The sequence below is a fragment of the Fulmarus glacialis genome, unplaced genomic scaffold, assembly GCF_000690835.1.
Source record: "Fulmarus glacialis isolate BGI_N327 unplaced genomic scaffold, ASM69083v1 scaffold3854, whole genome shotgun sequence".
Classification (NCBI taxonomy): Eukaryota; Metazoa; Chordata; class Aves; order Procellariiformes; family Procellariidae; genus Fulmarus; species Fulmarus glacialis.
In genome coordinates this window covers 3,393-22,260 of record NW_009208500.1, presented here as the reverse complement: position 1 = coordinate 22,260, position 18,868 = coordinate 3,393, and the positions used below count along the sequence as shown (strand labels likewise).

The 18,868-nt window shown below is 41.1% G+C and overlaps 1 protein-coding gene across 1 annotated transcript; it reads left to right on the top strand.

Moving 5' to 3' along the window:
* The first annotated feature begins 872 nt into the window (after nt 1-872).
* On the top strand, nt 873-17,277 carry SETDB2 (SET domain, bifurcated 2). The gene is made up of 14 exons (XM_009576492.1): nt 873-920; nt 1,153-1,216; nt 1,931-2,053; nt 3,488-3,553; nt 4,360-4,462; nt 5,150-5,716; nt 7,270-7,389; nt 8,602-8,771; nt 9,193-9,421; nt 11,445-11,529; nt 12,530-12,638; nt 13,432-13,763; nt 14,956-15,044; nt 16,987-17,277. The coding sequence occupies exons 1-14, from the start codon at nt 873-875 to the stop codon at nt 17,102-17,104; spliced, it is 2,223 nt and encodes a 740-aa protein (XP_009574787.1). The 3' UTR covers nt 17,105-17,277.
* Nucleotides 17,278-18,868: the final 1,591 nt, after the last annotated feature.

Genomic DNA, 18,868 nt, shown 5'->3' with positions numbered 1-18,868 from the left:
CTTCGTTCAAGCCACGATAGTCCACTGTTAGTCTCCACTCTCCATTGGACTTTTGCACTGGCCATATGGGACTGTTAAAGGGTGAGCAAGTCTTGCTGATCACTCCTTGGCTCTCCAGTCAACGAATCAGCTCATGGATGGGAAGCAGGGAGTCTCGGTTGGTGCGATATTCCCGCCGGTGCACTGTTGTGGTAGCGGGTGGTACCTGTTGTTCTTCAACCCTCAGCAACCCCACAACAGAAGAGTCCTCCGAGAGACCAGGCAAGATGGACAACTGTTTAATTTCCTCTGTCTCCAAAGCAGCTATACCGAAAGCCAACTGATACCCTTTTGGGTCCTTGAAATACCCTCTCCTGAGGTAGTCTATGCCAAGGATGCACGGAGCCTCTGGGCCAGTCACAGTGGGGTGCTTCTGCCACTCATTCCTGATTAGGCTCACTTCGGCCTCCAATACAGTTAACTCTTGGGATCCCCCTGTCACTCTAGAAATACAGATGGGTTCTGCCTCCTTATAGCTTGATGGCATCAGGGTACACTGTGCGCCAGTATTCACTATAGCCTTATACTCCTGTGGGTCTGATGTGCCAGGCCATCGAATCCACACAGTCCAGAAAAACCCGGTTGTCCCTTTTCTCCACCTGGCTGGAGGCAGGGCCCCTCTAGTCCTGGTCATAGTATTAGTTACTCATTTCTTGTAGATATGAGTCAGGGGTCCCTTCATTAAGATCAGGAGTAAGATCAGCCCTTCTGCTCTGTCTGGGGAACTGCCCACTGGAGACTGGAGCAGCAGTTTTCCTGGGAGAACCCCCTTTTGTGATTGTTTTTCCTTGCAACTCAAGTACCCATGCCTCTAGGATCGAGGTAGATTTTCCATGCCACTTCCTCATGTCTTCTCTGTGGTCACGCAGGTAAAACCGCAGGTAAAACCACAGGGTGGCCCATGGTGTGTACCCACTATATCCTCTCTCTTGAGCAGAGGAACGCTTACTCCTAATGGCTAAGATACTGGTCCATACAGGTGGGGAGTAGGATGTATCCTCTATGAGTTGCTGGACCAGTTTCTCCGCCTGGAGGCAAAAGAGGGGTTTTTCTGCGTTTTGTGGGAGTTGCCCAGCCAATTCATCCACTGTTTGTCCCTCTTCGTCTTTCCAGGTCATTACTGCCAATGAGTTGGCATACGACAATGGTGCACTCCGTACAGACTGCCGCCACATGGGTTGCGGGCACTTGACTTCATCTGGATCTTTAGATACATACACTCGGAAGAGAAGAGGTTCTGAACCAGTAGTTTAAAAAACATTTCTTTAAATGAAATGTTCTTTATAAATAGAAAGGTGGAGGAAGGAGGCACAATATAAGGGATGTATTAATTATTGCAACTGATACCACTTGGTGAACAAAGTTTATCAAACTGCTTTTATCTGAAAATATTTTGAACATTTTTTCCCTAGAAAACATACCGAAGATATTGATGGGACAGGGTAGTGAGCTTGTGTAGCTAAAGGAGGTTACAGCTATAAAAATTTTCCAAATATCTTTTTTTAAATAATAAGTTGAATTCATTCAGTTGAAAGTACTCTCCTGTGTCACTTCTATGAGTTTCAGTGGTGATTGATTTGCTAGTGTTTGGAGAAAGGCTTCCACAGCACCCTTTGTACACATGCTAGAAAAGTTACTTGAAGGGAGCATCATGGACCATTAGAAGCCACTCCAGTTCATCACTTGACTTCTGTTTCACTTTCATGATTAGGTTTAGGAATAGACTTCTGAAGGTTAAAGCCTGCAAAAGAAGACTGCTGTCCTGGCTGGTTTTTCAGAAATGCCTCCCAGTGAAATGAGTGGGAGCCTTTGAAAAGCCCACTAGGAGCTACTTGTGTTTTTAGTCCTCTTGGGAGCTGTACAGACTTGTAAATGGAAATTTGCATTTCAGGTGATTTGAAGACGTTTTGGACACAATTGGGGGGTAGAAGAGTGGACGTCATATTTGAGCAGGTGCAAAATGTGCTGCTGTTGCTAAAGCAAAAGATCAAGAATGGAACTGCCACAAACCAAGGTTTGAAATCTTAGTAATGGTTAAGCTGGACTGCGGAGGAGCTGTGGCCTGCTTTGTGTAGGGCTGTGTGATATCTGCCACAATTCAGATATCTCTGAATTTAAATTACTTAGTAGTTGGCGTTTTTAAGCACTTGAAAAAATATATCTGCTTTTCAAAAAAAGACTAATCATTTCAGGTGCATTTTGCAATTTTCTCGTTTTGCCTGTATACTTTTTCAAACAATGTGCGGCTCTTAAGCACATGGAACTGAAATGTTTATTCTTGAGAAATAGTGAAATATCTGCAGTGCCTTGTGTTGTCTTTATCGTCAGAATTTTTAGCCTTTCAAGCTGATCTCAGTGAACAGAATGGTTTTGAGGTGGGATTATAATTATGTAAATATTATTTCATGTTGGAGGCACCATTATAACTTGAAACATTAGTAGAAAAATGTGACAGCAATGCATTTAAGATTGTTCCTGATTTTCATGGAAATAAGTTTCCTTTATCTACATCAAAATCAGAAGTCTGACAAGCCTGGAGCAGTACACAGGTTTCTTTTTACTGGTTTATTTAATTCAGAAAAATTACTTTTTTTTTATTAAGTCACCCATGTAAATGTAATCTATGGATCTTATTGCTTTTTTTGTGCAAGAAAAGGTACAGTAGTGTAAGATGCTTTTAAACTGGTATAGCCACACACTCTGCATTGTACTGCTTGCTCTAAATTAGTAGCGCAATTTTTTGTGTACTTGAACTCCCACATCTTGATTTTTATGACAAAATATTACAGCAGTGCATAGGTAAAAGTTGATCTTGAATCCCCAGTTGACACAGTGAATCTGTGACATAGTTAAATTTGAATTTTTCTATGTTTTGTTCTGTAAAGATTGCAAACTAAAATATTAACATGGATTTTGCTGACATTTGGCTGTCACCGTGTAATATTTATTGCGTGGGGTAAGAGGTTGAGACAGTACTGTCTCTTCTTTGTGTTCTTACTATCTGAAGGCCATTTCCACCAATTTAGGAGTAGCATTAATTTGGTGTGCCAAGATTAACCAGAAAATGACTAGTCTGATGACAAAATAAAGGAGAAACTTACACTAAATTGTGTTTACATATATTACTGCCACTGGAGGCTACTGGTTTGTGTATGTTTGGAAACATTCCAGCAGCTTTCCAAAATCCAGAAGGTTTTGGTGCTGATTCACAACTACTAACATGAGCTGTAATTTTATTTTAATTTGTAGATGTGTCTATTAAGGACTGTGGTGCAAAAGGTTTCTAATAGTATGAGTCTTGCAATGCTCTAGATTAGCATACTGAGGAAACAAGTGTCTCTGGAGGACTTACACTTTGTTTTCCCTTTTAGTAGTCCCTATTATCATTGCCCCTATTATTGTTACTTAAATTACACTTCATATCTGTTTTGGTTTGGTTTTTGCATAGAATGCTGGCAGGCTTGGGCACTGGTGAATGAAGCTAATCTAGGTGATCTCTTAACCTTGACAAATGGTATGTGCATCTCGACTCTATTTATTTGGTATGTGGATTTAATTTGTCTTGTTTTACTCACCAGGAGCTTATTTCCTTTTGTTGAAATCAATAAAATAGATCTGAGAAGCCTGTTAGCGTTACAAGGGAGAAACTGTAATTATTAGTGTCCTCGGGTACTGGACTGTGGACTGTCACCTGGGTTTGTACGTTTGTGGTTTATGTGTATGTGTATATGGCTTGTACCAAGTGAAGAGAGTTTGAACTAGTAAGCCCTGATGAACCTGAGCTGGCCGCAAGCAGAGTCATCTTGTGCATGGCTCCACCAGCTGTAATACCCCGGCATCCTTTTACCTCAAATAATGAAGAGAAAGCTGAATGTGTGTTTCGTATGTGTGTTGTCTCGATGCACTTTGAAAGCTACATGCGAGATTTTAATGTGCAAATCACCTGATGGTCTATGGAAAAGGGCATTTCTGCCTCAAGTTTGTCAATGCACACCTAAGTTTTTCCCCTTTGGGGAAAGGGAAGGAGAGAGAGGGAGGGAGAGGAGGAGCAGGAGAGAAAGTGTGAGAGTGTGTGTTGTGTGTCAGCTAGTCACTCACTTGCATACCTATATACAAACACATGACTTTTGTATAAGTTACAAAAAGCAGCTTCTTTTTTCAGTAGGGCACTTGCTAGCATGCTCTTTGTTAGCTGTAGTTCATAGCAATGCATTGTTTTTAATGTATTTTGGCAATTGGCTCTTTAGTAACTGAAGTAAGTTCGATTATAAATTGAAATGTGGATTGCTGAAGTTTTTGCTGGCATTCAATTTTTTTCAGTAAGTGATGTGTTTGACGGAGATGGCTTACAGGAAACCAAACCCAAATTGCAGCATCTTCTTACAGATGAGATCACTGCAAACTCTGTAGAAGGTTCTCAAAGGTCAGTGTGTGTAATAGTTTATTACAGTTCCTTATTTGACATATTCTTTAGTGCATTTGAGAGAGGTTTTAATCTCTCTCTTGTATTTCTAAATTCAAAGTTTTAAACCCAGTTTTGAATCCTGACAGTTTTCAAAGTGAAAATATTTTTAACTTGACCCACATGCAAAATCTGAGGTTTTGAGTAGACTTGTCTGATTTACCACGTGAGAACACTGCAGAACAAAACAGGGCATTTGGCTGTGAATAAAGATCCATGACTATTACCAGGATTATCAGGGTTAGGACTTAATAATTTTTGAGTTCTCAGGCTCTCACAGACTGTGCAGATTGTCAGACACATGACTTAGTCTCTCTGTATTTAGCCTCAGATACTGATTTGGAAGATGAGGGTAAAGATATCGTTTCTTTCTGTTTTTTTTTTTTTAATGTTCTTTCTGTGTTTTAGTATGTAAGTTCTTTCTGGGAAGAAGCTGTTGCCTTTTTTTTTTTGAATGCCACTGAACATGTCTTCATATGATGTTAGGACAGTAACACAATGCAAACAGTGATTCAGTGAAACCCTTGAACTAGCAGTGGGTTGTTTCTTTCCTGTGCTAATAATATTGAACCACTAAAAAACTGAGCGTTTTACTGGTTGTCTAAGATGCTGTTCTTTTTTCTTTTTTTTCTTTTTTATTCCAAATAGCAAAAAGGAGGAGTTGGAAAAAACAGGTTCAGGGAGTAAAGAAGCATTTAGTAAAATTCAAGATTTACCTTTAAACCTGCAGTATCAGAACCACAAGTGCTCTAGTGCATGTCTTGCAAACAGAGCAGTGGGCTCCTACAAGGGTGAAAATCCTCTTAAGATACCAATCCTGTTTCACTTTCAAAGACGCCATGCGAAAGCAGACTGCCTTTCAAAATCACTGGATGTGAATTATAAAGCTCCTTGTGGCCGAAGTCTGAGAAGCTTCCAAGATGTGCAAAATTACCTCTTTGAAACAGAGTGCAATTTCTTATTTGTTGATCACTTCTCTTTCAACACATATGTACTGTTGGGCAGGAACACCGTAAATCCTGAACCCCTTGTGTTTGATTTTGATATTAGCAATGGAGCTGAGTCTGTGCCTGTTTCCTTCTGTAATGATCTTGACCGTGCAAGATTACCGTATTTCAAATATCGGAGGGTATCGTGGCCACGTGGGTATTATCTCAACAATTTCTCCAGCATATTTGTTGATTCATGTGACTGCACAGATGGCTGCATTGATAGGTAGGTAGAAAAATCTAATCCCAGACAAGTGACGCGTGATGCCTCAATAGTAGGATGGTGGTGTTAAGTGTAAAGGCGTGCAGTACCGAACGGTGCCAAATAATGAAGGACCAACACTGCTGGAATATCTGTGGTAGTTGTCTTGTCTCATGCTCTGTGTCACCACTGTGTCTTTGTCTTCTCCAGAACTTGGGTGCTCCTACGCGTCCAGTCTCTGTTGTAGGGAAGGAAGTGATCAACAGGTGGATTATTGTGTTCCTTTCCCTCTCTTCCCAAATTGGCAGTGATTCTCCTCCAAGTGGAGCTGGCAAGCAGATCTCTCAGCTTTGGGAAAAGAATGGGGAAGGGAGACTCTTGTGCTAGCAGAGGAAGGCTCATTTTCCTGGCAGGCAGGGAAGGATCCTGCACGACAACTTCTGCTGCAGCTCCTGCTGTGGGATGGTATCTTGGAGATGGGGTGGGATAGCCTGGAGAGATCAGACCATGTGGGACTTAGAAGGTTACTGAGGGCAGAGGAAGAAACATCCCTGTTCACAACCTCTACATCCCATCCTTCCCCTTGTCTAAGCAGAAACTATGAAACTCTGTGGTCACAGAACACGTTTATGTTCTGAGCAGTTCAAGTGGTGTTGCTTATTGCTGTCATTTTCTAAAGCCCAGTAACTCTGGGCTACGTACTACTGTGAGGGAACCTGCCACAGTTAACATATGTGAGTTTGGTGATAATTTTGTCTGCTTTCTTGAAGGGTGTTTGTCTTTGACCTGATCTCTGCTTGTAGGTTTTACTTGGTTTTGAATACATTTTGTATTATTGATAGCTAGGGCAGTTGCATGTGCTGGTGTGCAGTATAATTGCCCATGACCCAACAAAAGGCTGGTATAATGAAGCTTCAGTAATTGGGAGTTATTTGGTTTCAGCTGAGCGGTGGAGAACAGAAGCACATAGCATGCTGCTTCTTTGCACTGAACTCCCCCAAGAGTTGAGATGCTTTTGATGTGCAGTTTTGGGGTTCAGGATTTGGTCCAGTGCTGTTTGCACAAATGCTGTGGGTCTTTGGAATTGTCATGACGTAAGATGGTGAAGACCAGCGTTATTGCTTGAGTTCTCCAATCCACAGTGTGAAATTCTTCACTTCCTGGGGGCTAGGGTGGGAGGAAGGTAATGAAGTAGTGGCTAACAGGCCGGGATGCTGTGCCAGAACAGGTGATTTTCATTCATTCATTCATTGAATCCATTTGACAGTTTCCTGTTTAGAATAAATTTCTGTCATACTTCAGCTGTTTGCATGTGCCTTTCACAGAGCTTGGCGGAAGAATGGGGTTGCGGTGAAGAGAACATGATTATTGTAAAGCATGCATAACTAGGCAAGAGACAAAGGGAAGGGTAGGGTGTCTGAAATGGCCTTGTGGAGTAAAAGAGGAGGGAAAAATATAGGTATGTAAAAAAGTGTGTGTGTCTGTGTGTATAGTCAAGTACCTTTTAAATTATCTAGATTTATGTTTGATTTATGCTGCCCTAATACATTCTGAGATGTTTTACTGTTATCTTCTAGGTCAAAATGTGCATGCCTACAGCTAACTGCAAGAGGCTGTAGTAAAATTTCTCTGTCTCCAAGTAATAAAACATCCCGTGGATACAGTTACAAAAGACTGGAGGGACCTGTTCCTAGTGGGTAAGAAAGACAAAACTATTAACTGTTATTGTATTTGTATGCTCTTGTTTTACTTCTGTAGTGTAAGTGCTACAGAACTAAAACAACTGCAGTTTCTGGATTACTGAAACCTTCCATTTTTGTCACAATTTTACTGACAGATCAGGATGATAAATAATAATTAATGTGACTCGAGTAGTAGGAGAGGGAAAAACACTTTCATACTGCAGATATTACAATTTTCACAGCTTAGTTCAAGGTCCAAGAAGAGTGTGAAGAGTAACATAGTATTAGCTGGTCCAGGAGCTCAGGCCATATCTGGCCCATGTACTCGTACATTCAGGCATGCCAGGGGAAGAAGGGAGAGGGAAAGCAAACCTGCCACAAGGGAAGGAGGTCTATCACAAGACCACTACAGCGTGTATCAGCCAAAGAAGTGGGAAGCAGTAGCCACCCTTGGTTTTTGCCCTGTGTCTTGTCCATCCATTTGCTCTGTAGGACCAGAGTCCTAAAGAAATATCAGCCAGCTGCTGTTGCTAGACTTTGTTATGCGTGACTCTTCCAAGAGTCTCCAAAGCCGTCCCAGTGCTGCAAGTGTTCGCTCTTTCTCTTACTCAGCTCCCATGGATTAATATGTGGCCTGGGGAAGGTGCCAGTAACCTCAGGTGTTTAGGAGAGGAATTGTGCAAGGTAGCTTTCTGCAGTAGCAAAGGACCGAACCACCAGGGTTAAGGAGACCCTTTCAGTCCTTTCTTGCTGTGTGATGTTAGTTCATGGTTGGCGTGCAGAATTAAAGCTGCCAGTGAACCCAGAAACAAATGAAAAAAAAGCACAATTGTGAATTCTTTTGGAAATATTTCGTTAAATCCTAAAACTCATGACAGCTACAGTGAGGTCTGGACAGACAGGTTGTCTTTGCTAAAATCTGTTCCAGCATAGAATGAAGTGCTTCGTAGGGATTTCTACTTCTGTGTGATTTACTTCTATAAAATAAAAAGGTAGCATTTATTTTTTGTCTACTTATACCAAAATGTGGCTGACAGATTCCTAACATTGATGAATCAGCAATCAAGTCATGAGCTTCAGAGCACTGCTGCACAATCAGTTTTAGCCAGAGTCTTCACCTTTTCAGTCAACTGCCTTATTAATGCTCAGGAGGGAAATGAATAATAGCAACTTTGTTTTGGTAATGCATTCTTTTATATTGTGTTTTGTTTTGCTTCCTCTTGACAGAATTTATGAGTGTAGTGTGTTGTGCAGGTGTGACAAGATGATGTGTCAGAACAGAGTTGTACAGCATGGCATTCAAGTCAGGTTGCAAGTGTTCAACACAGAGAAGAAAGGCTGGGGCGTCCGCTGCCTAGATGATATCGACAAGGGGACCTTTGTTTGTACTTACTCAGGTAACAGAAGGTGACCTGTGGAATAGCATAATTCTCCCTCTCCTGTGGCCTGTGCCCTGGAATTTTTTTGAGAACCAACAGGGAAATACGGGATTGGAAGAGAAGTGAGTCAATATAATCTTAACTTGCAAGATGATCAAACAGACAGAAGAACCTTGAAGAACTCTGCAGTGCAATGGTGCCAGACAAACAGTCAAAACATTCTGGAGCAAAGCCTATCTCAGACTGTTGATTTTTCCCTCACAGGTTTGTGCATCCTGTGCCAGGGCTAGTTTTCCTTCAGTATAAATGCATTCATATTTTGCTTTCCCAAATAATGTTCTTGTATTTTTTTAAATGTAAGTTTGAGCTGCGATAGTGAGTGTGACCCATCTTAGCAAACAAACAATTTAAAAAAAAAAATCTTTTCATTTTCTTCCAGGCAGATTAATGAGCAGAGCTGAAGTTCAAGTATTGGGAGATGCTGGTCAAGAGCTTAAAGAGAAGAGTGCTGTGAATGACAGAGGCCATGGCTTTTTTTCCAAAAAAAGAAAACTTGACACTGCTTGTTCAGACTCTGTGATTGAACTAGTGCAGACTGGCAAAAATTACATTCTTGAGAAGCAGGAATCTTTGTCTCAGACTGTGGATAATGAAAATAAATCAACCCTGTAAGTTTACCAAAGCAAACCTAAGCATAACAAAACTAATATTCTGCTATTCTAGAAAGTCCTCTGTAAAACTTGGAGTAGAACTGGATGTCCTCAGCTGAGGGTGTTTTTTTTCTTTCTCAACTTTTTTGTTAATTCCTGATTATTTCTTCCTAGTGGGACAGAGTTTTTCCTCTATATTAATTTTACTTACTGTAAAATTGGCACTTTTTTAAAATTGCCAATCACTTGGCATTTTCTAGAAATCCAATTCATTTGCTGGGTGTACTTGATCTGTTCAGGGCATTAATCATTATGCTAATTTGAAAGAATTAATAAAAGATACTTGAGATAAATGATTTAAAGATACTTGATGACACTGAAGGGTTTGATAACAAATTAGCCACTAACTGTCCTGTCCTTTGCTCCCAGTCTCTAAACCTTTTCTGCTAGGAGTCAACCTTTCCCCTTAGGAGTCTGACAACACCTCACTTTTGCAGTGAATTATGCAAAAGTTCTGGTCCTGTTTTCATTTTACAGTCAGGGTCTCATAGCCTATCAGGATTCGTAAAATAAAATCACTGCAAAATAACCATATGGCTTTGTCAATAGCATGCTGTAGTCTTTTCAGAAGAAAGTCGGGAGCTTGTTTTCTTAAACTTTTTTCTGTGCTGTGCCACACTACTTTGTAAACACTTTCTTTGTACTACTCATAAATGGTTGCGAATTCTTGCTCATTTCGTAGTAGAAGATTATTGTGGATCTTTGAGAAGCACCATGAAATCACAAATGGAAACTTTTAAAAATACCTGCCAATATATTCTCACTTGCATTTCAGTATCTTGGAAACCTAACGAATTATTAATTTTGTAAATTACATAATTATCAGCAATCAGCTAGATTTTACTTCAACTAAGCGATGTTACTAAAAATTGCAGGGAAGCACAGTTTTAAAGTTGCGTTTACTGCACTGCTACCTTAAATCTCATGAATTTCCTTTCCTGAGAATAAAAATTTTTCGTATGTGGGCTGTGTAAAAAATATGACAGACAAAAAGATTTTGTTATTCTGCCTCTTAAGAATTTCTTGACAATTCAGCTGATTTGAGAAACTTTTGAGAGGACATCAGTGTGCTAAGCTTGACAAGTCATTCACCCAAACAGATTGCCTTTAAAAGGACAAACAATGTAATCGTGTAATAATGTCACAAGTTCTTGTGGCTACTGCACCTTTTCAATTTACAAAAGGGTTTAAATCTTAAGAAAGCCCTAAAGAGTAGCTTTTTTTGCCATTATCAGTAGCCCAAAGAAGTACCATGACATTTTTTGTGGCAAGAAAACACATATAAATGTTTTAGGTTGAAGTTTTCTTGAATAAGATCTGTTACTTATTGCTAGATATTGTATAGATGCTACGATTAGTTTTGAAACTGGTGTTTTCTACTGCACGCTGAGCGTAATCCAAATGAATGTGATTTTATACGTTTTAAATGTATATGCCAGGTACTGCTTCCCATCCTTCCTCAACCTTCTCCTGACACGAAGCAGTGAGGTTCCTTTGTGGGAGAGTATTTTCTATATCTACTATATATTGACTCTGTCGCCCTCTGTCTCCCTCTCTATCCGTTGTCCCCCCAACATCTTTGCTTTCCTGTTTGAAAGCTGCACTGTCAAAACTGTTGAAAGTGGTAGCAGGAAAAAGGCAAAACTCTGTCTGTAGTTGCTCTATTTTGAGATGATCCAATAGTAGTAAAACAACAGAGAATTTGGTTCTCGGCAGGAGAACTGGGAAAGGATGTAAAAGCAGCTGCTGATCTCTCAAAAAAGTATGACCAACTGTTTTTTTACAAATACTATTGAGAACCTAACCTAGGTCCTCAATTCTTAAAGGCAAAATAGTCACAGAACTTGGGGCAAGGCCAGACTGCAGGCTCTGGTGTAGTCTGTTCTTTATGAACTAGAGACTCTTAAGAGAAGTGTGTGTTGTGAGAGTCACCTATGGGTCTTTTTGTCTTTTATAATTTCCTTTTGACCTTTCTGTACAGGATTCATCCAAGGAATTTAAGTATTGCAACAGCGAGAAAGCCTGGAACTAGAACAGCTGTTTTTCATAATCACCAGCTAAAAACGGTAATAATAATAAGTGGCTTTAATAGATTCATTTTTCACTGTGCTGAGTATGTATGTTAATTTTGACCTTTTCATCTTACACATTTAAGTAGTTCTAATGAACATTCTTCATGAGATTGTGTCACACTATGAGCTAAGCTGGCGTGCTGGAAGCTATACCCCATCCCTTCTCCATTATCAGTCCTTCAGCATGTTCCCTGAGAGCAGCACTAACTACTCTCACAGCCTTCCCTTCTCCACCCTTCACTTACACTCCAGCCTTGAGAGTCTTAAGAAACCATTCTCCCAATCCACCCCCTGTTGTAACTAACTGCAGAGTTAGGGGGTCAGAGTGATAATATTTTTGTGATGTCTCCCCAAAGAATGACATAGCAGGGAGAGAAGAAAATCTCAGGAGTTGGACGCAGTTTTTTCATGCAGTGGCACACTTGGGGGAATTTGATCTGACTTGGGTGTGAAGTGCTGCCTGCAAATACGTGCAAAGGAGGAAAACTGTGGTAAACTTACTCTGTAGGTTTCATTGGTTTCATTGCACTTAAGAAATGCTCGTGGCATTTTCATGCTAACATTTGGCAGTGCTGTGCATTTTGGAGCTCCCATAACTAATCACCTTTTTGTGGTGGGAGAGGAGAAATCTTGCGACTTCTGTTCATTTTATTGACACAGTGTAAAAAGCATGTTTGGGCTTTGGTTCAGCAACTTACACAAACATGTTTGAATTCTGGTGAAATTGTTGGGACTTAAGCACTTACTTAAATGTTTTGTTGAGTGGGGAGCTCCTTCCAGGTTATTTATTCTGAAGGATAATTTAAAATTAAGATAAATGTTGCATTGCAGTAAATGCATGGACTTTTGAAACTCAGCCATAGCCGTGCGTTACAGTAGGTTTGAAACTTTAACCCTAGGGTCCTAAAAACCACTTGCTATCCTGTGTTGACCAAGAGTTGCATACAGCAACAACACATCACAGCCTTTTCATTATCTTTTATTCTGTTTAAAGGCAATTGATACGCTGGTGCACAGTGCCAGCTCAGATGAAGATAATAGTTCTCAGATTCATCAGTCAAGCAAAACAAAACCAACCAGTGGAGCAAAGAAAAGAAAAGAAAGTAGGTTTGCAAAGCTATAAATACTACGTTCTTAGTACACTTGTGTCCCATCAGGTGATAGACTTAAAATGTAGAAAGTGGTTTTCAGATGCGGGCAGGCCTATTCTCAGAGTAGAATGATGTTGTCCACATAATGCTTAGGCTGTCTTAAAAGAGCTCAGTGGTACAGAAATTACTGCTGCCTTGCATATTACAGTGCATTAACTGGTACAGGGCAATCTTTTGCCTGCAAAGTTGATCTTGGGACATGTTGAACAGTCCTGACAGCAGCTTCTCAAATACAGTGCAATTGTGGGAAAGTCAGTCTTGCAAATCTTATTGTGTCACACCCAATACATGTTCCAGTCAACAAAAATTGAACAGGATATAATGCGGGGGTAGGGGGGCCTCAAGCTGAAGAGGCAGTGTGAAACTGATGCTATTGGCATATGCATCTTGTTTCTGTCTTAATTACAGTTTGTGACTCTCTCAAGAATTAAGGTGGAGAATGGTGATAAAATGCTATGTGGAAGAAATCAATTTGCAGTGGGATTTGAGAAGAAGGGAGAGACTAAGTCACTCACAGAAGACTTGAGCAAGTGCTTTAGGCACCGCAGCAGGAAACAGGCATTTGCGGGAGGATTGATGAGGGGCATGGAAAAGAGTAGTTGAGTTACGGACTTGTAAATAGCAGGGAAGCTGCATACATTTTGGAGGACAAAGAAGGGTGGGTGGATAAGAGCTCAGGGCCAAACAGGGGAAAGTCTTTGGCTTTAAACTGGGGTTGAAAAATAATGTACATGTCCATTGACAGAATCCACTCAGCAGCAGAAGGAAGAACATTCTATGGAAATTGGACAGACTGAGTCTGCTGACGTGGACAGTGCAGAATGCAAAAGAAAGAGTCTGTCTCTGCAGGGTGTTGATTGTGGCAAGTCAGGTGTGCTGGATGACACATGTGTTGTGAGGCCATCCAAAAATGTACCACTAAAAGCTGACTGCAAAGAGGAAAATCACAGGCGGTCAAAACAAGACACATTTTGTGAGGAGGCTGATGGTGACAGGACACTTCTGAAGAATGCTAATGAAGAAAGTATTTATGTACTGGATGCCACAAAAGAAGGAAACGTGGGTCGTTTTCTTAACGTAAGTAAAAAGTTGCATGTGTTCTCTCAGTTGCCTTAGCTTAAATAAATAAATAAATGATGTATTTGCATAAACTAGAAAGCTTTTCCACATAAACCATATATGTGGTAGGTGCATGACAAGGGAGACTATGTGGTGCTCTCTGCATGCTGAAGTGAGAGAACAGGTTGGGTCACACCGGCTGTTAGTGCCTCCATAAGATGATGCATGCTACATACTAGCTGTGATTTTTGGCACCACTAGGTTCCTGATTTAGATATTGCCCAGTAATGAGTGACATCTTTCTCCTGAATTTTTGAACAGCCTTTTTTGAGGGTCCAGAGAGCAAATGGCACATTTTGTTGAACCACAAGCCCCTTCTCCCAGGCTTGTTTTTGTTCCCCAACCATTGTAAATTCTAGCTTGTGCTGATTTAGGATAAGTGTTGTGATATTGTAGGAAATTTCTCTACTTTCAATCATAGGTTCAGAAAGTGGTCTGTCATACTGTGTACATATCTGCTAAATAAGCCTCTCAATTTTGACATGCCAAGAAATAGTAATGAATTACCCAGTACCTGCAACTAAGGTGAATGTTTCATAAACACATCTGCATGTACTCTGCAAGTAACTTATTTCTCTTCATTGGCATGAATATGTGTCTTACAGCAAAATCCTTGCATATGTTTAAGCTGTTCTTCATTGCAGAGGTAATATGGTGTTAAGATTAGTAGCGCATCTTGCTGAAACCTTTCTTCTGCATCCGTAACCATACATGTGTTCCTACGTGCACCTGGATGACCTTTCACATCTTGTATCTCTTTGCCAACATACACAATCATTTAATCTATTGCTTGCTCCCTAGCACTGCTCCCCTGGCTGACAGCGAGATACATCTGTCACATATTGATTATTTGTGATGCATCCTGATTCAAAGATGAATTCTTACCATAAATTTCTGGAGGACAGCTTGATAAAAGAAATTGGTTTTCCTAAGCAAAAGTACTTTCATAATATGATGGAAATAACACTTAAAGAGACATAGTTACTGCAAAAATAAGTGGCAATGGCATTGAGTAATAGAGATTGTGTGTGGGCTGGAGAAGGGAAGGAAGAAACTACCTTTACTAGTGATAGATATCTGACACAAAATAGGTTCTTCAGCGGGTGACGAGGTGTTTCACTGTTTCTAATTCAAATACTCTGTTTTACAGCACAGCTGCTGCCCAAATCTTTTTGCGCAGAGCGTGTTTGTAGAGACTCACAACAGAAGTTTCCCATGGGTGGCATTCTTCACAAACAGGTGAATTTTTGGAAGTTTAATGTTGTTCATTCAAGGTACTAGGGGAAAAAGCAGTGCTTAGTTATGGAAATAATTATGCTAAGTGGGGGCAGATGCTTAGATCATGAAACCATAAAACTACCTTCTTATTGGTGACTTCTTATTGTGCACTGAAGACTGAAGAAATACAGGTGTTGATTATCAGTAATGAGTTTTTCTTCAGTTTTGCAATGAAATGTAAAGTGGGGAAGCTTAATTTTGATGCAAATATTTCAGTGATAATCTTCAGTGGAAAAATAGGTTTAACTTAGCATGGTCATTTTGAAAGCCAAGATTCACTGATCCCAGTGTGGTGTCTCAAGGAATGGCCAGCAGATCTGGGTCCCATAGGGCAGGATTGGACCCTACAGGGTCTTAAGGCTGAGACACTTTGTGGACCAAACAAGCTGGCTCCAGGCCGCCTCCTCATAGCTACCGAGAGAAGCAGGACTCTGTGTAGCCTAACATGTCTGGGGAGGTGGCACTAGGATACTCAGAGGTGAAAACTTCCTCTAAAAGCGAAAGATGCAGGTCTTCCCTTAGTGGGTGACAGAAAGGGAGGTACAGAGAGCTGGTGCCAGACACAAGAAGGCGGCAGCTAAACCCAGGAGGGGAAAGGTTAATTGTATGCATGAACCTAACTGATGCACATGACAGCGGGAGTACTAGGTGAGAACTTGTAATAGAGAGGAGAGGATTCATTCCAGACAAACTGACCCCAGGGAACACTGATCCTCTGTGGAGCCTTGCAGCCTTGGTCCATACTGATACAGATGCTGTGGATTGCACCGTGAGGAGGGCTTCCAAGAACTGTGAAGACAATATTTTGAGATATGTCAGAAAAAAGATTTTGTTTTAGCTAGAGTCTTTGTTGCTCAGGTACTCGGTAAAGAAGTGTGTAGTGAGGACTGAGGCTAGTGGAGAGAGGTAATAGTGGTTAGCAGAAGACAGGAAGAAGAAGGAATGTTTGCCTGGCTGGCCCTCCTGCTTTCTGGCAATCACCCTTTTACAACTTTTCTACATTAAGGACTACATCTGGATCATGGAGCTTAATTGTGTATCTTCCGTGAACTTACCCAGTCACCTTTTTATTTGTTTTACATTTCTGGCCTCCAGAACATCCTAAGGCAGCAAGTCCCAGGTTGCAATTATGTGCTGTTTGAAAAGTCCTTGTTGTTTGTTCTCAGCCTGCTGCCTGGTAATTCACTGGATGTCCCTTATATTGTATTCAGGGAGAAATACCAGCGAATTACTCTCTTCTTTGTAATACTCATATTTTATTGCATTTTCCCTCAGTTGTCCCTCAGCATCTTAGTCTCAGGTATTTAATTTGGCATTCATTTTGGACAATGAAATTCCTAGCTTAGAAATTTCTTCTCTTTTGCGTACTGTCAGAGTGGCTGGTTCCTGAAGAGCATGTGTTTAATTCTGACCCCTAGGCTTTCTGCATATATATAGTGCAATTACATTAAAACGTAGCTTGTCAGATCAAAGATGATAGTCTTTGTCACCAGTGTATCTAGAGATATGTTCAAACCTGTGATGCACTGTACATAGTAAAAATAACAAAACTCTCTGTGTTCTTGTTTAGGTGGATTAACTTATGTGTTTTTTCCTTTTTTTTTTTTTTGATTTTTGTTTCCCAGAATTTGCCTTGAAGAGCAGGTTGTTTAGACTGTGATCCTATCGCACTGTTTGATAAATTCTATTCTCCTAGGTGTGGGTATTTGCACTCTCCATAGCTCTGGTAGGCAAAGCAGCACGCATGTGCCAGAGACTCCTTGTATCTCTTGGTTCTCTCCCAACAAGCTGCCTGTGTGATGCTCCCTGCCTCCTACGATTTTGGGGTTTGCATGTGACAGATTGTAAGCACAGTACTGTTTCACTTAGTTCAGACAAACTGACCGAGTGTTTTATTTCTTAGGCATGTGAAAGCTGGAACCGAACTCACGTGGGATTATGGTTATGAAGCTGGAAGCATGCCAGAGACAGAGATTTCCTGTCAGTGTGGAGTTCAGAAGTGCAGGAAAAAAACCTTATAGGCAAAGCTTTCCTACTGTCAACACATCATGTACCTGGAGATTTATATGCTGGGAGGGACTTCTACACAGCGAACAATACACTTAAGTCTGTGGTGCTAATTACATTCAACTAAAATGCCTTTCACCTGATAGTTTTTTAAATTTACATTTAAATGTCAGTTTTGTAGTTTACAGAATTAGAAATGTTTGTTGTAAGAACAGGCATCAGACTTTTCCTAGATAATTTCTGTGCTCCTAGTCTTTCTCTGCGCCCCCCCCCTTTTCATTCGCAAGCAAAGTTCACAGTGCACTGGGAGAACTCATGCTTCTGTGCCATCTTGCAGCTGAGACATGACTGACACAGAGCAATGGTTAGTTGATGTTTTCTGTGCCCTTCCACAATAATGAGTTAGCAAAACTCGGTTTTCTGAAACATATGAATGCAAGTCTGCCTGTTTGGGGCCTAAGAATTATTAAAATATACCTAAGCCTCATGGATCCAGTGGGACAGATAGTCTTGAACACTGATGAGATTAATCAGAACTGTGCAGAGCTGTGTTCATGCCACAAAGTGAGCTGGGCAAGTTTTGCTGCTGCAGGAGAGAGATGACTGTTTTTTGTTGGATTGCATCCCTCTCCATGTTTGTGACACACAGAGAAATCCTTGAGAAATCCAGCGTGCCTCATTTCAGTGCCATATTGTGTGGTGTGGGACAGGTGGGCCACAGAAGTCCTTGCCATGTGGTTTGTTGGTACGACAGAAACAAGCTACACTAGGTAACACTGAGTGCAGATGCAGAAGGCGGCTCTGAAATGGAGCAAGGGATGGGTGTGCATGTGCGTGGCTTTTCAATGCATTGGAGCCTTGTGCAAAGAGGGTGGTATCGCGGACAGGCGATTTAGACCGCTTGAAGAACCACCGCCAAAGGTATCAGCAGAAGTGGTTTTATTGAAGTAAGATGTTGTAAAAGTGAGACTTAACAAAGTTCGATTGCAAGGTTCACTCTGTTATGTGTGATATTGGTCACTTACCAAAGATCTGCAGTTGGTAATGGATCTCTCAGCCTGGAGGAGTAACCTTGAGAGGCGTCCCAGCTCAAGGGGAGATCACGGCTGTGCAGCCAGCTGCTTAGTGGGGCGAGCTCAAAGAAGGCTGACTCAGGCTGTCATATTTACGGAATAAAGTGGTTGGCTTGTAGTCAAATTACATGCGATGGAAAAGGTAAGCATGAGACTCCTTGTACCCACAACTTTCTTTGTTCCTTGATAAATGAGTCTTGGAAGAACCACCTGCTATTCATGTGTTTATCGCATGATCGGTGTTCCAGTTTCCAAGCCCATATGCATCAGTGCTCACCATGTCACCCTGTTCCTGTGTGGGTTTTCAGAGAATAGGTTGGAACTAGAGAAGTTTTTGTCCAGTTACGGCCTAGGCCTTTGCTTCCTTTGGAGACTGAACCAAACTACCACGAGTTTGGTCAACGAGTCAAGCGCATCTGTCACAGGTGGATTTAAAGCTGGTCCTGCAGTTCACCTTACCTTCACTTCCTGAATTTGTGGGAGGCCATGTGCGGCAGATCATGCAGAATTGTCTGTTGGTATTTGCTCGGCCATTACCAGATTTTGTTGTTGGATTTCCTGTTTTACAGAGCAGAGAGAAGTACTATTTGCAAGAGTTAGTGATGATTTAGGCAATTGTATATGGGCATGAAATATGCCTGTGGGAAACTGCCATGGCCACGGAATAGAGATTTCAAGCCTACAGCTGTACTGCAAAAAAGGAAC